This window comes from Leptonychotes weddellii, chromosome 13 (genome assembly GCF_054177405.1).
Source record: "Leptonychotes weddellii isolate Sample4059 chromosome 13, ASM5417740v2, whole genome shotgun sequence".
Taxonomy (NCBI): domain Eukaryota; kingdom Metazoa; phylum Chordata; class Mammalia; order Carnivora; family Phocidae; genus Leptonychotes; species Leptonychotes weddellii.
Genome location: NC_138381.1, coordinates 40,544,910 through 40,566,839, shown reverse-complemented (window position 1 = coordinate 40,566,839; position 21,930 = coordinate 40,544,910). Strand labels below are relative to the sequence as shown.

The 21,930-nt window shown below is 37.7% G+C and overlaps 1 protein-coding gene across 1 annotated transcript in view; it reads right to left on the bottom strand.

Moving 5' to 3' along the window:
- Positions 1-21,930, bottom strand: part of CHST9 (carbohydrate sulfotransferase 9) — a 219,259-nt gene that overhangs the window by 175,939 nt on the left and 21,390 nt on the right. The window contains exon 2 of the mRNA XM_081801461.1: positions 2,267-2,477. Within this exon, the coding sequence (XP_081657587.1) occupies positions 2,267-2,372 (106 nt within the window). The 5' untranslated portion in view covers positions 2,373-2,477. The remainder of the gene's footprint in view (positions 1-2,266; positions 2,478-21,930) is intronic.

Genomic DNA, 21,930 nt, shown 5'->3' with positions numbered 1-21,930 from the left:
CTCTCTCTCATTCTCTCTCTCTCTCAAATAAATAAATAAAATCTTTAAAAAAAAAAAAAAGAAAGAAAAATAATAAAAATAATAAAATGTTTCTTCAGTAAGATAGTTATCTAAAGGAATCCTGATTCTAACATTTACACTCACTATCATGAGTAGATTGTGAAATATTATACAATTTATTTAAGACATACAGAGAATCAGAGAAAGTACTAGCAAATTACAAATACAATTTAAGTTATAGTATATTATTAGTACAAATACAATTTAAGTTATAGTATATTATTATAGTACAAGCCCATCGTAACTGGGGAAAATAATTTCCCACCTTGGAAAAATTAGGAACTCAATTAAGAATCCAACTTGCAGAAGAGGTTACACATCTATGAACTTGTGAATAGCTTAGGTTTACAAGTCAGTATCCAGACTGATATTACAGCATGGACTTTGCACAGACACAACCAGAGCCTTCCTTCTACACCTAGACCTGCACACATGAGGTTGGGGGTAAGTTCCTTGCCTACCCAAGCCTCAGCTTTCTCATCTATAAACTTAGAATATCACACCATTACATTTCTCCCAGAGTTCTGTATATACGAATATATTTTCTTTTATAGATTGGAACCCTGTTGTGATACTTCCCTTGTGAACTTTGTTATGAGGCTATGGAATTAGCAAACGACCCAATGATGAGATCTCTGATTCTTCTTCTTTTGCTGCATTCCAGTCTGTAGTCTGCAATGGGTTTTCAATCTATTTATTCACCTTTTTATCCCTCATTCAATAAACACCGAGAGCTTACTATGTGACAAGATCTCCACTGCAAGAGAAATCAGCCTCTGTATTTTATTGTAGATGGTTTCATGAAATATTATAAGTTATGATAAATTACTATAGTAATATAGCAAACTTAGAAAATATTACAGTTCATGTAACTTATAATGGGAATTAAGAATAAGTTTTGACAATGTTACATATCCTCTAGAAAATAGTTATATGTAAATTCTTTTCACAGGAGTTATTATATAAATTAAATAAATCTAAGGTGTATATGAGGATAATCCAAGGAAAGGGATTTAGAAACGGAAACAACTTTAAAAATTATTGTATTTGTGACTCAGTATTGAATTATCTTTCAGAGTAGTTTTTTTTTAATATTTTATTTATTTATTTGAGAGAGAGAGAGCAGGGGGAGGAGCAGAGGGAGAGGGACATGCAGACTCCATGCTGAGCAAGAAGCCTGATGCGGGGCTTGATCCCACGACCCTGAGATCATGACCTGAGCCAAAATCAAGAGTCGGAGGCTTAACTGACTGAGTCACCCAGGCACCCCTCAGAATAGGGTTTAATATCTAGAGTGATTTAAAAATAGGCCACAATTGGAAGCAATTAAGAAACTGTTCTTCTGTTTTTACTTTATTTTCCTTAAGAGTCATAAGCCATTGGCTATTTCTACTCATGGAAAACAATTGATTTTCACAACACATATATGTATATATTTCTGTGATGTTCTAAGACATTTCCTTTAATCATTATAAACATAATCCATTTTAACAGTAATTGAGTGTTTTGAATGTATGGCAACAGCAAACTAGAATGATGAAAGTACGAGTATAGAAGGAATTGGCAAACTACTGCTTGTGGACCAATCCAGCCCAATATTTGTTTTTGTAAATAAAGTTTTATTGAACACAGCCAGGTCTGTTTGTTTACATATAATCTATGGCTGTTCATGTGATACGTTGGCAGGGTTGAGTAGCTGTGATAGAAATGGTATGGTCTACAAAACCTAAAATATTTTCTATCTAATCTTTTACAGACAAGGTTTGTGTACTCTTGCTTCATAGTAAAGGTATTATAGAATTTCCATGCCAGTTTTGAGTACTGACACAAAAATCAAAAAGGAATTAAAGGAGATATTTAGTTGTGTATTTATTTCCCTTTAGACTTGTGCCCAGTGCATATCAGTGGTAGGACACATGCTACACATTTGAGTAGACAAATTCTCTAACAAGCGGTCCTTGCTGGGCTAATGGGCCATGCTGTTTCCCCACTGATACAATAAAAATTCCAAGTGTTGTCCCGTCCACGGAACAAATGCCCACAAGAACTGCATAATCGTCCTTTCTTTTAGGAGCTGGGGATTATAGTTTGTGTCTATTTTTTGTTGTTGTTGGAAATACTGTGACATTCTATAGTTCTGTAAACACTACAGCTTGTTTCATTGAAAATGACCATTACAAGTAAAATAGAAAAAAAGAATTATTACCTGTATGCTGTTCTTCAATCCAGACTTGTAAATACATGAAGAGGAGAAGCCCTGCTACTCCAAAAATGAGCACCGAGAGGAAGACTTGTTTGGGGTTCATGACCATTTCAGATGGCTGCCTTTCTCCTCATTTCTGAAGACCACATGATTTGTTTTTCCGTAGAGCTTTGGTCCTGTCTTGTTCTATTAAGTACTCCTTCCATGAAGTAACCTAGAATTTTTTAAAAATCCACATTGTACCTTGCTGATGACATTTCTTTCCCAATACAACATAAATATGCAGCATATCAATGCTAGTGAAGACGTAGGTGAACTGGAACACTCTGAAGACAGAAGGGACTGTAGGAGATTGTCCCTAGAATGGCAATTTTCTATCATAAACTTAGGAATGTATTATCCTACCATTAATAAGTAACACCCTCACATTTAATTAGGTGCAATATAGCCAGACTTAAGCCACCCTATGCTGGAAAGAGTAAAGCAGGTTCGGGTTACCTTAAAATGATTGCGAGGGGAAAGAAGACTATCAGAGTAGATTGTTGAATGAGTTTTGAAAAACATGTTTATAGAATAAAGGGGGAAAATCACTTCCTGACTGAAAAATATATAAAAATGGAGGGTTCAATCTATCATTTCCCTCTCATGTAAAAGTAAAAGATTTCTCCAACTGAAAGGGTACATTTACAATCCCTCCAATGCACAAAAGGATAAATATTAAAAGGTCAGATTTAAAGGGCTTCTCCCATAAGAACATGGGAGTACAGAAATCAACCTCAGATTACAGAAAACTACCTCTGTAATGAAAGGCTTAAAGAAATACTGAAATGACTTTGTTTTAGAACAATCTCATTTAGTGTAATCTTACCCTTTTACTTTTTGTAAGTCACATCCACGTTCGAGAATCTAATGAAAATGCAAACCCTCTTAGACAAATATAAACACACACAAAATCTTGCATAAAGAGCAGGATGCTTAGCTATTGTCACTGGAACCCAAGTTAAGAAGCCCTGCTTCCCATGAACTGCCACGCAAATACGCAGTCACCTGCATGGTCAGCTCACATAGTCCTGCTAATGAGGCCAAGGTCATGGCTTTTATCTAACACTGGCCAAAGACCTTGGCTCTGTTCTTTGGCCACAGACCACACCTCCTTTTCGGATGAGCTGAATGTTTTCTCACTGTGAGGACATCACATGCACTGCTGTGTCTAAAAATGATCTCTCTTTTTTCTCCAAATGTGCCTCAAAAACTTCTGGGAGAATATTGATTTAGCCTTTTTAAGAGGTGTTTGGTGAGGGCCCCTGAGTGACTCAGTCGGTTGAGCATCTGCCTTCGTCTCAGGTCATGATCCCAGGGTCCTGAGATGAATCCCGCATTGGGCTCCCTGCTCAGCAGAGAGTCTGCTTCTCCCTCTCCCTCTGCCCCTCTACACACTTGTGCTTTTTCTCTCAAATAAACTAAATCTTAAAAAAAAACACAAATCCAACAAATAGTTAAAAGTGTGTATGCAGAACAACAAAAGAAGTCATGATATAAATACATTTTTTTTATATTTTACTTATTACCCAGAAGGGGCCAGAGAAGAGCAGTGATTGTTAGAATTACCTGAGGAGTTTTCTAGAATCCACTTGTCTGAGTCACCTGAGGAAGGGGCCACAGTTTTTCATGAGGGCTTTTGAGCATTTCAAGCATTTTCTTGATTTTGCTAGTAGAGTAAGTTTTTAAATAAGTAGAAGAACTGAGAGTATCATCATACTGTTATTTGATGGGTGGTGCTTTGCTCTTATATTGATTCAAAGCTAAAATCTTATGGGCTTTCCAAACATGCAACAAAGAACAGTTCCTGAGAGAGAGCTGCAATCTGAGGTGTTCCAAGATTGGGTCCCTCAAGGGAAACTACAAGAAGCCAGCTTTCTCTTGTCTTGATGCTGCAGTTAAACAACGAACAGACATAATTCCTGGGTGCACAGGAAGATTCAGTTAGGAGAAACCAGTTAAACAAAATCCAGTACTAACAGAGAAATAGCTGTTTACAAGAAGAAAGAGACTTTTACAATCTGTCTACATAATTAAAATTTATCTCAGAAGAAAGAGGGTAGAAGAAAATGCATAAATCAGAACAGAGCCACGAACCTGTGGGAATAGTAGATGTGAAAAGCCAGAAGAGAGACTCCTTGAGGGTTTGCAGAGGAAAATTATTACCTACGATGCTGGAAAGAGATGAAGAATTTGCCCTTCCTTTCTTCAGGAGATGTTGCTCTACTCTGACATATCCTCCTGGGTAAGAAGTCAGGAGAAAAGCCATAATTGTTATTATGGCAGATGTGAGTAGGATTGAGTGATTAAAGCCACAAGGCAGAAAGGCAATCTGGTGTAAAACGAAGAGATACGTTTGATTTTCTCCCATCTCAGTCCATTAACCCAACGTTGGCATTAGGAAATGGCTCTCATTAAACAAAGGTGAGGCAGGAGGAGCAGTATTGCTTTAAGCAAACCTGAAGGTCAGTTGTGATGGGAAAACACACCTATTTGGAGATCATACATCTACCTCTACGCCTGCAGGAAAAGTGCAGACTACTGGAGATTGAAATTACTTGGAATAATGCTGTTTTATGTATAAGCATTATACATTTCCATGGTCAGAGGCTTCCTGTATTGCATTCAACTCCTTCCTCTCCCCAGTCATAAACACAGTACCTTGAACCTAACGGGTACTCAACAGTGTGCATTGCACTGAACTGAATTCAGAGCTCCAATAACAAAATACAGGCAAAGTAACTAATTTTCTAGTTGTACTTGTAAATCCTTAGTCCTAACTTCCAAATGGAGAAATATGGACTATTAAAATCCTGAAAGAGGAATCTATGTGCCTTTGTTAGAAAAAATACATATTTATTTTATTCGCATATCCTATTGATTTATCCCAAACTAACACAAAAAGATATGTAAAAACAATTGTTTCACTACATTATCTCTTTTCCAACGCTTTAAAATCATTCAAGATGTTCGACATCATTAATCCTCAGGGAAAAGCAAATCAAAACCACAATGAGATATCACGTCAAGCCTGTTAGAATGGCCACCATTAAAAAGACAAGAGATAACAAATGCAGGCATGGATGGGGAGACAAGGGATCTGTCCACACTGTTGGTGGGACAGTAAACTGGTGCAGCCACTTAAGGAAAACTGCATGGAGGCTCCTCAAACAATTAAAAACAGAACTACCCCATGATCCCACAATTCCACTTCTGGGTAAATGAAAAAACTTTGTCAAAGAGACATCTGCACCCCCACGTTCATAGCAGTGTTATTTACAATAGCCAAGACATGGAAATAACCTCTGTCCACTGATGGATGAATGGATTAAAAATATTACAGCATATTCTTATTATTCTTTTTAAAAAAGATTTTATTTATTTATTTGACAGAGAGAGCGAGCACGCACGCACAAACAGGGGGAACGACAGGCAGAGGGAGATGGAGAAGCAGGCTCCCCGTGGAGCAGGGAGCCCAATGCAGGACTCCCGGGGCTTGATGCGGGGCTCCTGGGGCTCGATCCCAGGACTCTGGGATCATGACCTTGGCTGAAGGCAGGCACTTAACCGACTAAGCCACCCAGGTGCCCCTATTCTTATTATTCTTAAGGTGCTGTGCATCTTAAACCTACACAGTGCTGTATATTAGTTATGTCTCAATAAAACTCGACAAATTATTTTAAATAACCCTGGTTTCCAATAGAAGAATTTTAGGACTTTAGTGTGCTAATTATTAGATGGAGGCAATTTATTTTTTTATTTTTAAAAATTTTTTTAGAGATTTATTTATTTATTTGGAGAGAGAGAGAGCACCAGTGGAGGGGAGGGGCAGAGGGAAAGAGAGAATTTCACACTTACACGGGGCTCAATCTCACAACCCTGAGATCATGGCCTGAGCTGAAATCAAGAGTTGGACACTTAACTGACTGAGCCACTGGGGTGCCCCTAGAGGCAATTTATTTAAAAGGAAATTATGAGTTGTCCAGTTGGGCAGAAGTCTACGATTTTAGGGAGGGAGTGATGAAATGTAGAGAGGACGGTTTGGAACAAGTTGGCATAGACCAGTTTGGTGTAGAAGAACCCCAGAGTCAGGAGATCATCTGTCCTTACCCTCCACCTTAGTAGGACCTCAGCAGTCCTTGCCAGTATCTACCTTTTCCTCATACTCTTGAGCGAGTAAGAGACCATCAGGGATGAACTTCTTCAATCTTCCACCTGCCCACACCAAGTTTACTACCACCTGTCCCCACTCATAATTCTTTGCCTCAATCTCTTCCAGACTACTGTGAAACTCAATTCCATCAATACCACGCCAGCCTGGATCTTATCCTGAACCTCATCCCCCAGTGACGTCCTCTGTAACCCCTCCAGCGACTGCCCTATTGCTGTCATTCCCAGATGAGCCTGAAGAGAGCACTCTGCCCCGATGGTCTCCAGTGCCCATCTCCCAGCCAACTCTCCCCCCATAGCTGCCCAGGAAGCCAGAAGACGTGAGGGGGCTCACAGGTGGTGTAGGGACTGAAAATTTATAATCCCCTGGGGTTTTATTTTGTTTTGATTTTTCCTATTCTACTTACCTCCTCTATGAATTTCCTGTTTGTATCTCTTCCCCATTTTTCTTATTGATGTGTAGCTCCTTTTGCATTTGGGATGGCGATTCTCTGTCAGTTATAGACATTACAAAAATCCTCTTGTGTGACTTTTTCTTGCCTCCCGTCCTCCCCCACTCCCTTCCCTTGCTGGTGGTGTGGTTGTCTTATTATGAAGAAGTTTTAAATAAAATTTTGTCATTCTTTCCTTCTTGATATATCAGCTAAAGTCTTGAAAGAAAGCACAGGATATACTCAAGCCCATGAAATTGTGGAGAGGTTAGTAATGGGGCAATTCCAAAAGACTGATCAGGGTTCTGGGAAACCAATAAAGGATAGAGTGGTTCCCAAGAGTGAGGAAGAGCAACCACTCCTAGAAGTGAAAACAGAAAGTAGAGAGCTATTCTTGGAGGGGCTGAGAGGAGAGGGCTGGCTGACGAGAGCTGTCATTTATTGCACAGGGAAACAGACAACATGTTGTATTGGGGTGTTGAGGGAACCAGAAACATCACTTGCCCATCCTCAATTTCTTCCTGCCCTTAGGACCATGTCAGTGACTCCTGTGTGGCAAACCCTGTTGAAAGCCTGAGGAGATCCTGCCATTTGGGACAACATGGATGAAACTCGAGGGCATTATGCTAAGTGAAAGAAGTCAGAGAAGGGCAAATACTGTATGACCTCACTCATATGTGGAATCTAAAAAAGCCCCCCAAACCCCAAAAGCCAGGGAGACTTTTTATGCAGCACATTCTGGTGAGCCTCGCAAATCACAAAGCAGGCTAGGGCATAGTAGAGATGGGAGATAATCAAGTTTGTGTTCTTTATGAATTTTTCAAGATAATATTCCTTATCCTCAAATATTAAAATTATTCTCCTGCATTTCCTTTCAAAAGTTACAAAGTTCTGCTCTTCATACTTAGTAGTTGAATCCACCTGGAATTTATTTTTGTGTACATTGTAAGGCATCTATTCCATATGGATACCATTTGTCCAACTCTTTTAATTAAGGTTATCATTTCACTACTGATTTTTTTAATGCTGATTTTGTTGTATTTCCAATTCTTATATATGTTTGTTACTGCTTCTAGATATTATTCTGTTCTATTGGTCCAATGTCATATGTTTGTACGAACATCTGGGCCTATTGGAGGGATGGAAAATGAATCTGATTACTGGTTTAATTTTGTTAATGGTTATTTGTTTATTCATTCTACTTTTTTGAGTCAGCTTTAGAAAATTACATTGCCCACACAATTATCATTTCCTTTTGGTTTCCAAATGTACCGGCATAGAGTTGTTCATGGGATTTTATGATTTTAAAGACCTCTCTTTTCCTAATATTATGTATTTGTGCCTTTTCTCTTTTCTTTGATCATTCTTGCTAGAGATTTGTCTGTTTTATTTAAAAGTATATGGCAATTCCTTTTTTTTTTTTTTTGGTTCATTTGTTCTCTTTTTCACTGATCTCTTCTATCTTTATTTCCTTCTTCGTTCTACTTCATTTCTTTAGGGATATCCATTGGTTTTTTTTCAGTCTTTTAATTGAAAATTAATTCATGTATTTTAGATCTTTCTTTTTTATAAAACACACTTATATAAGGCCACGAATTTCCTCCAAAACTACTTTAGCGGCAAATTGCCTTTTTATGTGTAGTATTTTCATTGTCATTCAGTTCTAAATATCTTGTAATTTAAATTGATTTTGTCTTTTTTTTTTATAAAGATTTTATTTATTTATTTGAGACAGAGAGAATGAGAGACAGAGAGCATGAGAGGGGGGAGGGTCAGAGGGAGAAGCAGACTCCCCGCCGAGCAGGGAGCCCGATGCGGGACTTGATCCCGGAACTCCAGGATCATGACCTGAGCCGAAGGCAGTCGCTTAACCAACTGAGCCACCCAGGCGCCCTGATTTTGTCTTTTTTTAAATGTTTTTTATCCTCCTTGTGTTAGACTTAGAGTTTTCCTACAGTTATCTAATTATCTCTGTTCCTTTCTGCTTTCTTTGAATCCATAGGTTTTGTTAGTTAAGCAGTACTTTAAATTAAAAAGTAAAACTTTCTTAGCTATGAATTTTTCTAATAGTTTATAGTTTTCACAGGAACTTCAGCATGCTTTAAACAGACACTGAATTATTTCCTCATCCTGATCATGTTTGAGATTTTCTGTTTAAATTCAATTATTTAAAAGAAATATTTATTATTAATTATTAAGTAAAGTTGCTGGTATCAATTTCTGTGTTCAGTGTTAATTTTTGAGTGCTACACCTTCTTAGTTCACTTTATTTCTTGTTGAACTACAGCCTTAAATATTTCTTCTAGTGAATATCTGATAGTTAAATTATCTTTGATTCTGTATGTACAAACTTACCTTATTTTTGCCCTCATTCTGAAATGATGGTATGGTTAAATATGAATTGAGGTTAAAAATTATTTTCTCTCAGCACTCTGAAAATTACTAACCATTCTTTTTCTTTCTAAACTATAGTCTGGGTTAATTTTTCTGAGCAATTTTTCTAATTTACCCATGTCTCTGTTTTTGTCTATTCTAGTGTTTATTCTGTCTATTGTATTCTTTCCAACACTGTACACTTTTATAGTATCCCAATTTCTCTTTCTCCATATCCATTTGTTCTTGTTTCATTTTGGTAGCTAGGATGCAATGGGAAATTACTCAAATAAGAGGGCTGAAAGCTATCAGCAGAAGAGAGAAGGGACAAAAGCAGGGAAGGAATGTGTTTTGTTTTGCAGAATGAACAGTTCCAACCGAGGAGATGCCCAAGTAGGTGTTAACACTGGTAGCCCCTTGCTAAATGAGCCAGTTTGAGGGGCTCCTGGGTGGCTCAGTCAATTGAGCATCTGACTTGATTTCAGCTCAGGGTCTTGATCTCAGGGTCGTGGGATGGAATCTGCCCTGCGTAGGGCTCTGTATTCAGCGGGGAGTCTGCTTGAGATCCTCTCTCTCCCTCTCCCTCTGCCCCTCCTCTCTGCGTGCCTGTGCTCTTTCTCTCTCAAATAATAAATACATAAATCTTTAAAAAAAATGAGCTCGCATGAGCTGGACTGGAGCTGAAGACCTGTGCAGAAGCCCCCTCGAGTTGTCCTGAAGTTACCGTTAGCTCATTGTAATATGAAGATCTCCTGCGATGGACAAGTTTTCTGCCATTTTTTAAACACACGATGTAGGCACCAGCACATTGACATGCTAGGCATGCGCAACCGAACTGAAGTGTTTGTGTAAGCTTCCTCTGTCCCCTAAATACACTGCATAAAAGCTTCCTGCACTAACCCCATGGAGAGAGAGTGCTTTGAAAGCAATCTCTGTCTCCTCACTCATAACAAACAACAAAAAGTTCTTTGCTTTCAACATTTCTTTGGGTTGTGGTCAATTTGGTGCACCCCAAGTGGCAAACCTCTCGAGTTTGGTTACATTTTTCCTCTGCTTTTCGCATTTGTGATATTGTTATTCGTAATAGAAAATATATATTGGGTCTTCCCCCGTTTCTCACACAGAGCTCCTAAAACCCTTAACATTTCCTCAGAGATGAGTGATAAAGGTGTCTTTTGTTATGTTAACAAGGTGAATTTTGCAAAGCCCTTAGATCAAGGATGGGTACTGGTTGCCAAGGGAACTAACCTTGATGGAGAGTTGGGACTTTCAGGTTTCAACCCTTGACCTCTGGGGAGAGGCGAGATGCTGGTGGTTGAATCAGTCACCGGTGGCCAATAATCTAATCAATCATTCCTATGTAATATTAGAAGCCTCCGTAAAACCCAAAACAACAGGTTCAGAGAGCTTTCAGATTGGTGAACCAGAATGCATCCGTATGAATGTGACACACTCCAATTCTGTGCGGACAAAAGTTCTTGAGCTTGGGACACTTCCTCGCCTTATGTACTTCATCTGGCTCTTCATCTATGTCCTTTATAATATTCTTTTATAATAAACGAGTAATCTAGTAAGTAAAATGTTTCTCTGAGTTCTGTGAGCCTCCCTAGCAAACTAACGGAACCTGAGAAGGGGGCTGTGGGATCCTCCAATCTATAGCCAATTTATCAGAAGCACAGGTGAGAACCTGAACTTGGGACTGACATCTGAAGTGAAAGGGGGAGGTGAGCAGCAAGAAGGGGAAGTCCTGTAGGACTGAGCCCTTAACCTGTAGGATCTGATGCTATCTCCAGATGGATGGTGTTAGAACTGAGTTAAACTTATGTGATACCTGGTCAGTGGTCATGGAGAACTGGAGAGCTGTTTGGTGGTGTTGGGTAAATCATACATACCAGAAAGTTTTATATACTTTTATTAGAAACTACCCTTTAGGGGCGCCTGGGTGGCTCAGTTGGTTAAACGTCTACCTTTGGCTCCCAGGGTCCTGGGATCGAGTCTGGGTCGGGGGAAGGGGGTGTGTTCCTGCTCTGCAGGAAGCCTGCTTCTCCTTCTCCCCTGCTTGTGCTCTCTAGCTCTTGCTCTCTCAAATAAATAAAATCTTAAAAAAAAAAAAGAAACCATCCTTTACTCTTTGAATATTTTTAAGGTATTTTAAAGTTCTCAGACTGCACAAAAAAACCTAAATTTTGCTTGTAATTTTGCTTGTAAATCTCTTAGCATTAGATTTATTCATGATCCTGGAATTCTTATGAGTAAGCTCATTTCGGATGGAATAGTTTTTAAATTTTTATTTTCCTTTTTCTCTCTTTCCTCATCACTCTGTGCCATTGCTTCCTTATCAAATAATTTTGCAGTTGCCTCCAAATTATACCTCAGACTCCTATCCAGAGCTAAGGCTTACCATTGTGGGCTTGGTGTTTTTGACCTAGGATGATACAGGGGCTGTTGTAAAGCAGTCAGTGAGCCTAGCTACCAGCTCCCATATGGAAGCTAAACTCCTAGATAGTCCAGCAGCTTCCACACTCAAAGCCTCACAGACTCCTAATTTGTGCCTATTTCACCAGTTTTGCTTGTTTACTTCTGTTCCTGAGTTTGAATCTGGTTTTACATTTTTATTCTTTTTTTTTTTTTTAATTTTATCTTCCATTGTCCTGTCCGGGGAACAGACTAGGATACTAAAACATAAACATACTTCCTTCTCTTGACCAGAAATCCCCATGTAAAGTTTTCAGACGTAATTTTATCTGTAAAAATGGGACAATGAAATCTGCACTATGTATCTGACGGCTTTAGAAAACAGAATATATGATCTTTTGGAAAAGTACAAATACAGTATAAAATTATAAAGCATTTTAGTAATCTGGCTTAAGGAAATCAAATTTTTATTTGATGGGTATTGTGGGCCTATAAACTCAAAAAATTTATTGTCTTATCGACCATAATGAAATTAAATTGTGATATGTAGTCAAAAGATATTTAGTCAATTATGGACAGTGTTTTACTTAAAGAAAAAAAAATGTAGATAGTACCCATCTTATTTAGTTATTGTAAAATGTGTTGAAAACCATAATACTGTAAATCTTGATTGAATTACTCTTAATTGAATGAGAAATGTGACCTTTATTCATATTTATTACTTAATGTTTTTACTATTCTAGAAGTTAAATAACTATTTTAATCCATTTTGTTACTGTGCCATTTCTGAAATTCTATAAGCAATTTCTATATGCTTTCACTCAATCCTTAAAAAAATTTTTAAAGCTATCGTTTTTGAAATTAATTTTAGACTCACATAAAAGTTGCAAAGATAGAGTCCCTGTGTACCCTTTACTCAACTTCCTCCAATGATAACATTTTACATAACCATAGAACAATATATCAAGCCCAGGAGCTTGAGGATAGTACATGTGGAAGGCAGAATAATGCTCCCCCCACCAAAGAGGCACCTACTCATCATCAGGCCTGTGAATATATTACCTTACATGGCAATGGGAATTCATGCAGATGGAATGAAGGCTTTGCTAATCCACTGACCTTAATTTAGGGAGATTAATCTGGATTACCTGGGTGGGCCCAGTGTAATCACAAGGGTCCTTAAAAGTGTAAGAGGGGAGCAGCAGAGGAAGTCAGTGATGTGATGTGAGAAGAACGCAACCAGCCTTTGTTAGCTTTGGAGACGGTGGAGGTGGAGGAAGAGAACCATGAGCCAAGGAATGTAGGTGGCCTCAAAAAGACAAGAAAGAAAATGGATTTTACCTGGAGACTACAGAAAGGAATGGGGACCTGTTGATACTTTGACTTTAGTCTGTGTCACACTTCCAAACACAGGACTGCAAGATCATACATTTGTGCTGTTTAAACCACTAAATTTGCTAAGATCTGTTTTAGCCGCAAAGAAAACTAATACAGTACAACACTTTTTTTTTTTTAAATATTTTATTTATTTATTTGACAGAGAGATAGAGAGAACAGGTAGGCAGAGAGGCAGGCAGAGGGAGAAGGAGAGGCAGGCTCCCCGCCGAGCAGGGAGCCCGATGTGGGGCTCGATCCCGGGGACCCTGGGATCATGACCTGAGCCGAAGGCAGCCGCTTAACTGACTGAGCCACCCAGGCGCCCCACAGTACAACACTTTAATAAAGTAACATTTTAAAAGGAGACAGTTTGTGAAATTGCTATGAATGGGTAGAATAATACTGATCCTTTCAAATGCTTTTCGCATGGTTTCTCAAGTATAGTGTTTTCTGGTCTATTTTGGTGATAGCTCAATTGTTCAATTTTTTGTTCTGTTTTGTCATACAGAACACAGAAACATATTCCTTTACTAGACACTAATTTATAGGTGCTTCCTTATGTATTAGTTACTTTGATTTCCTGTATAATTTAACAGGTACCTTCTACTTTGAGCTGTTGTAATTAAAATTTAATTATAATTTAAGTTTTTAACAAGACAAGGCTTTGCCTTTATATTCTTTGTTTTAGAAGAAGTTTTAAACTCACATTTTATATCCTAGTGTTCAGTGTAGAGTTGTTTGTCTGTTTTTAAGCAACAATAGTCTATCTTTATAGACTACAGGAGACTAAAAGCAAAAGCCCTTGCAAACATTTATTTAATACAACCCTGTGTATTAAAGGGGGATAAAACCCCTTATAGAGATTATTGTTAAATGAATTGTTCATCTCATCCCTCATGTTTACTTGTGCCCCATTCTAAAGTGTTAAATACAGAGAACACAAAAATGTTGTCTTTTACATTTGTTTAAGCATTGTCACAGGAAATTGTAGCATGTATTTACATGCCAGTAAGGAGTCATCAGGATCACATTAAGTAACACAGAGAGAGCCAAATTCTACTTTATTAAAGGGACCTAGGAAGACAAAGGAAGGCCTGGAAACGTTTTTTGGAGTCCTGGTATTTGGCCATGTTGGTAGGAGAACATGGCAGTTTCAGTGGGCCTGTCAGGGATGATGTGAAGCAGTCATCGGCAGGGGATTATGTCGGATAAGGTGAGGGAGTTAGCAAGTCTGATGGAATGACTGAGTGTTAGTGATGAGAGTAGTTAATAACGTAACCTAAGAAGTGCTACCTAACAGATAGTTTCCTGTCCACGACTGGGATCAACCGTGGTATAAGCAATAGAAATGGGTAGGTGACAGGTAAGAAGTAGAATTAAAGAATAAAGTGGGTGTTGGGGTGCCTCCCTAATGTCCATTCTGGTTCTCTGTCTAGAAGCCACTCGGTTTAGAACAGATAGTCCTCACCTCCAGCTCCAGCCAGGGGCCTGAGATAGTGTAATCCTAACAGGAAATTAATCCTATATTCCTAGTCAAAACAGTTCCTAGTCAAAACAGTCCTAGTCAAAACAGGCCACAGGAATGGCCTGGTATATTGGTTTCCTGGGCCTGCCGTAACAAATGACTACAAACTTGGTGGCTTAACACAACAGAAATTTATTCTCTCACACACAGTGCTGGAAGCCAGAAGTCCAAAATCAAGGCGTAGTCAGGGCCATACTCCACCTGGAGGCTCTAGGGAGAATTCTTCCTTGCTTCTTCTGGCTTCGGGTGGCTCCATTCTGTTTCCAATTTCACATAGTCTTCTCCTGTGTGCCTTTTATAAGGATACTTGTCATTGGATTTAGGACCCGTCCAGATAAACCAGAATGAGTTTATCTGGAGATCCTTAATTGAGTTTTTCCACATAAGGCTGCAGGTTCTGGGAGTTAGGATGTAGACATATCTTGTTGGGGTCACCATTCAACCCACTACCCCAGGTAACCCAGCTTTGCCTGGCCACAGTGATTGTGTTGGGGGTGAACTAATCAGAACAAAGCCTAGAGCTCTGGTTGGATGGTCATGGGAAGTGATATTTTTTCTCCCCATGAATGTGAATAAATACTGTTGCTGGAAGCCTTCTGGCTGGCCCTATGAAAGCCAGCCTGAAGAACAAGGCAGCACAAAGGAAGGCAAAGCGGATACCATAAAGAAAACAGAAAAGCTCTGACTGGATCCTGATGGCACTCACTTGACCTCTGAATTTGTAAAGTAGGAGAGCCAATAATTTCCTTTATTTTTCAATCTATTACAAAGCAAGTCTAGAACCATGAGAGACGATGGACTCTGAAAAACAAACTGGGGGTTCTAGAGGGGAGGGGGGTGGGAGGATGGGTTAGCCTGGTGGTGGATATTGAGGAGGGCACATTCTGCATGGAGCACTGGGTGTTATGCACAAACAATGAATCATGGAACACTACATCTAAAACTAATGATGTAACGTAGAGGATTAACATAAGAATAAAAAAAAAGCAAGTCTAAGTACAGTAAGAGAACTAATAAGCTACATTTTGAGTGTAGCAATTTTTACAGGATGCTCAGAAATAAATGGAAATAAAAGTACTAACATTCATTGAGCAGCTGTTATATTCCAGGCACTATTCCAAACATTTTATACTGATTATTTAATTTAACTCTAATAATAACCCTCTTATCCTCCCAGATAAGAAATCTGCAGGACAAGCTTCCACAACCACACAGTCTGATGCACAGTTCAGTGAGAAAGGAGGTAAGAGGTGCAGGTGGAGACACACCACAGAGGGCCTTGATGTCAACCACGGTGATCACACTTGTCCTGTGGATATGGAAGGACCAAAGACAGGTCTGAAGGGAGTGGGATGACCAGGTTTGCACTCTGGGAAGATCACTCGATGTGAAGACTGGACTGGTAAGAAAGACCATAGGCATCAGAAAGAATAAGGACAGCCATTGGCCAGGAAATCCCCAGGCAGGGATTGGACTAGATTATATTTCATTCCAAAAATCCTCTGTCTTTTTGTTTATGAACATCCTCTTGTCTTTCATTACTGGAGGCAGTTTATTGTAGCGTAAGTTAATTATGTAGTTACTTTGTATTACATACAAACGATATACTATATCACATACATGCTATGTTACTATGTAGTGTATTGTAATTAAGTATGAAGATTCTGGAGCCTGAATGCCTGGGTGCAAATCACAGTTTGAGGATTTCCTAGTTCTGTGACACAGCTTATTATGTAAACTTTGTGTGCCTCAGTTTCCCCACATCTAAACTGGGGATAATAAAAATATCTACCATACGAAGTTGCTGTGAAATAATATATGTAAAATATTTAGAAGAATGCTTGGCTCATAGAAATGCTCCACAATATTAAGATGTTAATACCTTTACCTTCTACATGCCCAGAACAGGGACACGTGTGCTGTAGTTAATCGATAAATATTTGTTGAAAGATTGGGTATTTTTACTTTAAAAAGCAGTCTGTTCTTGCTGTTAGAGAGGTTTATTCTTTCAATTCCAGCCAATTCAATCCAATCAATAAACATCCACTAGGTTCAAATACAAGTAAAGCTCCGTGCCAGACACTGTATGCAAAGCCAAAATGTGTAAAGTTTAATCTCTGATCTTCATCAGAGAATATTTGAACCTATCTCCTCATAACTTGCACAAGTTGGTTCTGGTAGAGCCTTCTAGAACAACTCATAACAAATCTGTTCTCCTTTACATGACAGACTTTCCAATTATTGAAAACAATTATCCTGCCTAATCTTTTTTACTCCAGGATAAACAATAAGTATACACAATTCCTTCAGCCATTCCTTACAGGATGGGGTGTAGGAGCATTCAATCAACTTAATCATCCTCCTCCAGACACATCTGAGTTTGTTAATGCTTTTCTTTAAATGCAGGGCTCGGAAGTAGATACAATAATCTGAGCATGATTGAATGGATGGATAGTGTTATGAGGATTTGTACTATAAAAATAATAGCTAAACTTGAGTGCATCCACAGATAAAATGGGAGAATAAAACAGGTTATAGGTTAGAGCCTTAGGGGTTTCCTTTGGTCCAAATAAAAGTGGAATAGAAAGACCTTCTAAAAAAATTCAAAGGAAAGGATTGGGAAATAAGAAAGGTCATAAAGAATGTACAATTACAAAACCAAGGCAGAATATTATTATATGGTAGGCAGTAAATAAAATATTCATTTAATAAATACACATAAGGAAAGGGTTTAAGAAAGAGTAGGAATAAGAATTAACTATAATTCCAATTTCCAAAAGTGGAAAAAGATGAGACCAGAAAAGATGATTTGGTCAATGTGGAAATTACTGAGAGAAGATCAAAAAGGACCAAAGGATTTTGAGGAGAGGAACTGCAAGATGAGAATTTACTATTCCAACCATTAGTTTGAAATGTCAGAAAAGAACAAGTATATGGACTTCAGTGCACAGTAGGGAAGGATAGTTGTTATACATACAAATGTTATTCATATACTCTTGAATAATAGTGAATAACACCCTTAAATAATAATGAAGTACTTTGGGTATTATGTAAATAAGCCATATATGCTAATTTAAATTTTTTTTCTGTTTCAGTGGCAGCAAGACATGAGTTTTTCATGTTGACTACTAGAGGTAGTTGCTTTTCAGGGAGACAGTCCAATGTATACAGGAAGTACATAATCTAGTGAGTTTGGTGGGTCATTATGATTGGAAAAGTGATATAATCCCCAAATAGGATAATGCAGGAGAGACAGACAAAAAGGGGGGAAGGAAAGAGAGAATTTTAAAAGCTTCCTAGTGACATATCTTTTTTCAAAAATCTCAAAAAAAAAAAAAAAAAGCAAACAAAACCTGGCAGCATTTAAAAGGCAAGAGGCAATAGAACATTAGGAAGGCATTTTGATCTTTACATTTACTTCTTATGAGTAAGCAGTAGTTCCAACTAGTATGTTAGCTACAACATAAAATGGAATAGATTAAACTGGTTTTGAAATGTTAGTTTTTACACTAAAATAGCAATATTTGTACTTAACTAATGTCAAATATTTAAGACTACTTCTAGTACAAAAATTCTTGTAATAAATAATTTAGACAAAGTTTGGCATTGCTCTATATTTAACAAATTGTCTAGATATATTTTCTCTTTTTTTTAAGATTTATTTATTTATTTGACAGGGGAGAGGCACTGGAGGAGGGAGAGGGACAAGCAGACTCTTGCTGAGCACAGAGCCCCATGCGGGGCTCAATCTCAGGACCCTGAGCCGAAGCCAAGAGTCGGAGGGACACTTAACTGAATGCGCCACCCAGGCGCCCATAGATGTATTTTCAAGCAAATATTTTTATGGTAAGACAAAAAAGATAGATAAATACTATTAACTGGTTACCATTTAGACAAAACATCTTTTATATATCATCATGTCATCACCTGTATATTACATTATTTTCTAAATCCCCTCCTGCTTATCACAGTAACAATAAAATCCTTGTAAAGGCATTATATTTATTTATAGATTATCCTGCTTCCTTATGTCAGGTATACTGGGTAGTTATTTCTGTAAATGATTAATTAGCTAGACAGTCAATATCTATTTGGAAGATTGATTTTTTTCCTTCATTAGATGTTACTGGACATCTGATGTGTTGCTTTTGTATAATGTCTCTTATAGAAAGGATAATATTGTTACCTTAAAATAGGAAATTCTATGGCTAACATAAAGCTCTCTAAAACACTAGAAACATATGTATTTTCTAAAAGGAATATGTTTTGTTTCTTACAGATAGTAAAGTTTGTAAGCCAAGCACTCATGGCTAGCTCCAAGCAATCTCATGCAAATATTTATTAAATTCTCCTATGTGCTCCCTCTCTCTCCTCTTGTTTCACATTCTAGCCCATCTGTGCTTAGCCTGCAACCATTTAATAGATAAATAACATGAACAAAAACAGCAGAGGTGCTAATCTACAAATCTTGCTTTAAAAAAGGAAAATAAATCTGCAAAAATATCTACTGACAAAAATCATATAGTAGACTCTTAACGCATTTTCAAAGAACACGCCACTAAAATAGTGCTCATATTACAGTATCAAAGTGACTGCCTAAGGTAGTTATTGAAATAAGTACAGATACATTGGGAAGCCTGAAGTGATGCCAACAAAGCAAAGCAGGAATTATATATAACTGAAAATTAGCATTTCATCGAAAAGCAGGAAATACAACAAAACACGTAAAAAAAACCATTATGAAACCTCAAGGACAGTACAAAATTATGAATAATTAGTGCCGCTTTTAATACTATTATTGTGCTGGTTGATTTTAATTAATTTAGTTAATTAATCAAGGAAGAGGATTACAACTTAAATAGGGGCAGACTGGACTCATGTATTCCCTCTTCAAACTCCTCTAAAATAAAAGCAAAGAAACTAGGAAAAAAAATATGTACAAAGATATAAATTAGGAAAGAGGAGATGATTACAAGATAGAGAAAAAATAAATTTTTAGAAAATGAAATGCAGAAAGAGGAGGGATAGCTAACTTAAAAAATCATAAATGCTGAGGTCAATGTGTTTTCATAGATACCGACAAGAAATAAGATGCTATGTGCTATCAAACCTAGGAAAGGTGCACTATGTTCTCCAGAAGAGGAAAAGCAAGACAGAAGGTACTGGATAACTGGAAAAGAAGCAAGGCAGAGAACAGGGGAAAAAAACAAAGCAAAACTAACTAAACAATGACAACAAACTCAAACGAACTATTTTATATCCTTAGAGAGAAAAAAAAATACTAGTTCCATCAAAGCAAGACAGGACTCTGTATTTAATAAAAAGAAAAGAAACTCTTGCAAATGAAAAATATAGCAAAATGAAATCCCAACCTATAGGTTAGAAGATAGGTTAGGATGCCTTCTCAGAAGGCAGAGTAAAAGGACAAAAAGATGGAAAATTGGACAGGAAAAAAAAAGCCAGGAAATATGATTCATCTAAGAGATTCAATATCTGAATAAAGGAGTTCCAGACAGAGAGAACTGAGAAAACAGAAGGAAGGGACCACTAGCGATACAATTCAAGAAAATTTCAGGCAACTGAAGGATATGAATTTACAGACTTAAAGGGATCTCTGAGGGAGATCATACTGACATTTCAGAACACTAGGAATAAAGAAGATTCCATGTGTTGTCAGAGAGAAACAAACGGATCACATCCAAGGGATCAAGAATCAGAATGACAGACTTGTTGACAGCAACACTGGAATCCAAAATAAGGCAATGGAATAAGAATGACTTCAAAACTCTCAAGGAAAATAATTTTCACTTAAAATTCTTAAATGCTACCAAATTCTATCAAAGTCTCAATCAAAGGTGTGGATAGGACAAATATTTTCAGACAAGTTCTCAAAAAAGTTTACCTCTCCAGAAACTACAGGAGGAACTGATGAAGCAAGGGAGTAAGATAAGAAGAAGAAATGGGATACAGAAAACTATAGGTCCAGAAAAGGAGACAGATGACATGAGAGAAGTTTCTGGTTAGTAGTGAAAGGATGAAAGCTGTGTAACAGGTGTAGAGGGTAAGCAGTTCAAACTAGAGCAGAACAGAGGCTTGGGGGAAACTTTTTAGAAAGATAAAACTAGTAGACTGGATGATTTGTCTGAACATCTAGAGAGGATACTTACACAATGATGAAGACTTTGACCAAATCAGTGATAAAAACTTAGAACATTAAGCAAATGAAAGAGCAAGACACTATTAACTACAGGGAGAACAGAAAATGTAGGAAAGGAAAAAAATAGATTGAGCTGCATGGCTAGGTGTGGAAAACATATACACGGCCATGATAAAGAATGCAGTGAATATGTATGTAAACAAAATGCTATCACTACACTGAGAGAATAGGAGGATTGGGAGGTCAAGGACCAATATGTGTGGTAAAATGAGGAGGGAAAAAGACTAGGAAAGACTCTTCTATCATGGTGGAAAGTCAATGAATAAAACCTAAAACTAAAATATTAAGTTCTAGAATGTAGATATTGTTTAGAGACAAGGAAATAAATACCAAAATATAGAAGTTCACATGACTCATAATAGGCAGAACCAGAATCCAAATTTAGCTTGTCTGCCTCCAAATTACATTCTTTCCACTAAACTTAAGTGTACCCCTCAAATACAATGATGGCAAAATTGTGAGACTTATTAAAATTTGCTCAAAATGAGCTCATTTTTTTTTTTTAGATTTTTTATTTATTTATTTGACAGAGAGAGACACAGCGAGAGAGGGAACACAAGCAGGGGGATTGGGAGAGGGAGAAGCAGGCTTCCCGCCGAGCAGAGAGCCCGATGTGGGCTCGATCCCAGGACTCTGGGACCATGACCTGAGCCAAAGGCAGACGCTCAACGACTGAGCCACCCAGGCACCCCCAAAATGAGCTCATTTACTTTTTTATTACCAAAAGTTACTGAAAGTCAGAGCTGAGTAAACTGACTATTTGTCTTAACAAAATATCCTTTTTCCAACATGGGCAGATACTTTTACATCATTTACCCACATCTTAGGAACTTACAAAAGTAGATATCAAAACTGAAATACTATGATGATCTGTTAATTGGTCATCCAGGCAACTACAGAGAACTTCCTTTATATGGCTACAAGTTATTTCCTTCTTGCTATTGCAAAATATGTCCTCTGCATTCCTGACCATATCATACCATTGACCTGTTGACCATTCTGAAAAGTCTCACATCTCTGGCTCCTATGACGATCATTGCTTGTTCACATTTAACAATCTCACCCATTTCCTTTTTTTTTTTTTTTTTCTTTCTTGGAGTTCGACTTTCTTTTCTCTGTT